Source organism: Rhipicephalus sanguineus, chromosome 11 (genome assembly GCF_013339695.2).
Source record: "Rhipicephalus sanguineus isolate Rsan-2018 chromosome 11, BIME_Rsan_1.4, whole genome shotgun sequence".
In the NCBI taxonomy this organism is placed as follows: Eukaryota; Metazoa; Arthropoda; class Arachnida; order Ixodida; family Ixodidae; genus Rhipicephalus; species Rhipicephalus sanguineus.
The window spans coordinates 102,360,210-102,363,686 of record NC_051186.1 but is presented as its reverse complement, the minus strand read 5'-3'; the positions used below and the strand labels follow the sequence as shown (position 1 = coordinate 102,363,686).

Genomic DNA, 3,477 nt, shown 5'->3' with positions numbered 1-3,477 from the left:
CTCGGTAATTCAACCAGAAACTGTAATCAAATGATTTTTTTTTACCGAGAAGGAGCAACTGTTAGTCCCATCAGGGGTAACTCTTCGTCCCTACGGAGCTACCATGCAAAAAGAGGAATAAATCAGTTACTCCCTAAAAGGGGTAACTTTTACACCCGACATTTCGTCCCTCAAAACAACTGAGGACTAACAGTTCGTCCCCTGACAGTTACTCCCTAAAGGACGAATCGTTCATCCTTTGGGGAGTAATGGTTGTGGCAGTGCAGTTACCCCCCAAAAGGACGAACCACAGACCCCTTTTCGTCCTTTGCAGCTTAGAGTGTACCTTCAAGAATGCTGGGCCAGCGGTACCATTCCGAAAGAATGGAAGTGCGCCAATCTAGTCTTTATTCCTAAGCCGGGAAAACCACCCACCTTGGCCAACCTCCGCCCCATCTCTATCACCTCCTGTGTGGGGAAGTTGATGGAACACGTGATTCAGACTAGACTCCTTCGCTACCTCGAAGACAACCACCTCCTTCCAAACACGATGTTCGGCTTTCGCCCTCATCTAGCAGAGTCGGACGTCATGCTTCTTCTTCATCATCAGGTCGTCATGCAACGCACCCTTGACACAAAAGTCATTGTTGGTCTCGATGTTGCCAAGGCTTTCGACAACGTCCTCCACGAAGCGATTCTTCGACAACTACAGACCCTTGGCGTCGGACATCGTACGTATGCATACGTGCGAGACTTTCTCCCTGCATCGTCTCTCCTGGCAACCGCGGCACACCGCAAGGCTCCGTTCTGTCACCGCTGCTATTTAACGTCGCACTGATAGGACTACCTAAGCTTCTGGCTGACATCCCCAACTTACACCACAGCCTGTATGCTGACGATCTGACTCTTTGGATCACGCAGGGCAGCGACGGCCAGATCGAAGAGGCTCTCCAGACCGCCATCGATCGTGTCGGTAGATACCTCGATACAGTTGGCCTTAGCTGTTCGGCGACTAAGTCAGAGTACATTGTCATCCCGTCCCCAGGACGACGTGCACCAAAAGTACTTCCTGAGATGAACCTCCAGGTCCAAGGTAACCCCATCCCTCGAACGGATCACATCAGGATTCTAGGCCTGCACTTACAGGCAAACGGCAGCAATACTGTTTCGCTCCAACGCATCGACCAGTCGGTGGTACAGATCGGACGCCTTCTCAAGCGGGTCTCCAACAAGCACCGAGGTATGCGAGAGTCCAACCTCCTGCGCCTCGTCCAAGCCTTCATCGGCTCCCGCATCACCTACTCTGCACCTTACCTACGTCTCACCCGCGCCGAAAGCGAACGGCTAGAGACGACACTTCGTAGAGCATACAAAACGGCCCTGAATCTTCCCATGTCCACAGCCACTCACAAGCTTATGGCTCTCGGCATCACCAACACAGTGAGCGAGCTGATTGAAGCTACCCTCACCGCCCAATATGAGCGGCTGTCACTCACACACGCCGGCCGAGCGATACTGCAGCAAATTGGGATCTCACCAACGAGGGCGGCCCCCAACTATGCAGACCTCACACCTGAATATCGTCGAAGTCTCTGCATCCCTCCCATTCCCAAGCGGATGCATCCGGAACACCACGCTAAGAGACGGGCCGACCGGGCACGTCAGTTCGAGAAGCGCTTCAGCGGATGTCCGGACGTCACATATACGGACGCCTCTTACCACCCCTCGAAGCCAGCGATGGTGGCGGTGGCCCTCGCCCCCCACCGTAGCTGGCACACAGCATGCAGCATTCGCAAAACAGAAACGGTCACCGCAGCAGAAGAGGTCGCTATCGCGCTTGCGCTAGTTGACCCTACTACCCAAGTTGTCATCAGTGACTCTCAACAAGCCATCCGCAACTACGATGCCGGCCGCATCTGTCGCCAGGCATTACACATTATAATTTCTGCTCCCCCCTCTTCTACATCCCGTTTACTCCTTTGGGCTCCAGCCCGCGAGTCGTTGAGCGGAAACGCCCAGGTGCACACACTCGCACGAGATCTTAGCTGCCGAGCCGAGTGTAGGGTTCACCGCGCCGCTTCCCCTGATACAACTATGCCGCGCGACTCACAACTCACCACTTATACGGACATCCTCCAGTATTACCGGCCGTGGCTGCGCTAGGCGCTGCACGACCGTGGCTGCGCTAGGCGCTGCGGCGACACCACTGGGGGCACTGGCGGCACCCACGGCAGAGCCGTCAGGGCAGGAGGGCATGGACGTGGACCACGCCCTCCTTGCCTTCCGCGATGACGAATAAAAAAAAACATTTTTTATTGTTCTCATGGTTCAGTCTCTGTCGTCCGAGGGCTTTCGTAAGGGGAGGAGGATGTGGGACAGCACGCGCGCCCATTTCATTTCCTTAAGGCTGGCGCGATCGCGAACTGACGGGGCGAGCCAAGGGACCACTAGGAGAGGAGCACCGTCGCCCTTTCCGGACAACCCCTTCTTTCCCGCCGCTCCTCGCGCCAATCCTCGCATCCTGGCTTGCGGGAAAGGGAACTCGCCCTGGGAGGGAAACAACCCTCGCGGTGGTGAGGGACGCGGGAGGTGAATAAAACAATCGAGCAGACAGGGAGACTGCCTCTCTTGCTCTGCCGACCTGCGAGGTACCACCTCACTGGCCCAAGGTCAGCGAGCCGGACATCGACCGAAGGTGCAAGCGTTACCCTTTGTTTTCTACTAGAGCGGACTATCCCTCTACGCGACCTTTGCGCGTTATTGCCAGAGTAGCAATAAAGTGTTGTTTGTTGTTCTAGCCCGTTGCCTTATTTGCCCGAACCCGTCGAAGCTGCGATGACTCGCGCTACGGGAAGGGGACGTTGACACGTGCACGGTACGACTATTTGCGGCTGTGACCGAAGCTAGGCTTCTGCACCAGCCGTGCATAAAGCGGACCCCTTCAACGTCCTACACGGTGTAAACGCGACTTGGGAAATGCATTTCGCTTTGAGTCGGGCGTCGTTGTCGTCGATCGTCTGCTCTTCACCGTTAACGTCATTGACGAGCCTTTCTCCTTTTATCAAGTTCGCCTTTCGGAAGTGCTTGTCCAGCTGTGAGATCTTTTTGAACCCGCACTGCAGGCGGTACATTGTGAGGCGCCGCGAGAGCTCTGCACGTGCACAAAAGCGAGAGGCAACGCGGTGGAGAGAAGGGAAAACGCTCGCTGCTTACACCCCAGTTTGTCTTTTTCTGCCAGAAATGGCGCTGCCTGTCAAGAGCAGCAGCGCCGCTAAGCGTTGCTTGGGAAGCCTATACCGCGTTCTGGCCGACGGCGTCACTAAGCCTCTCCCAGGAGTACGGCACGGCTATACGATGAACGACAGCTCGCGATCGCAAAATGCTTGCTGCTGTACAGCTTTCGTCGCCGTTATTTTGCACACACACTGCTGCTATCCGAGTCCGCTGTCCGCGTTAAGCTACGGAGCGATGCACTTACAACGAACGAGACGGCTCGTA

At 55.7% G+C, this 3,477-nt stretch overlaps 1 protein-coding gene across 1 annotated transcript; it reads left to right on the top strand.

Annotated features, from left to right (window-relative positions):
* Positions 1-463: 463 nt before the first annotated feature.
* Positions 464-2,142, top strand: LOC125756429 (uncharacterized). The gene is given in 2 exon segments (XM_049411222.1): positions 464-734; positions 737-2,142. Coding segments are annotated over 2 exon segments (1,677 nt in total).
* Positions 2,143-3,477: the final 1,335 nt, after the last annotated feature.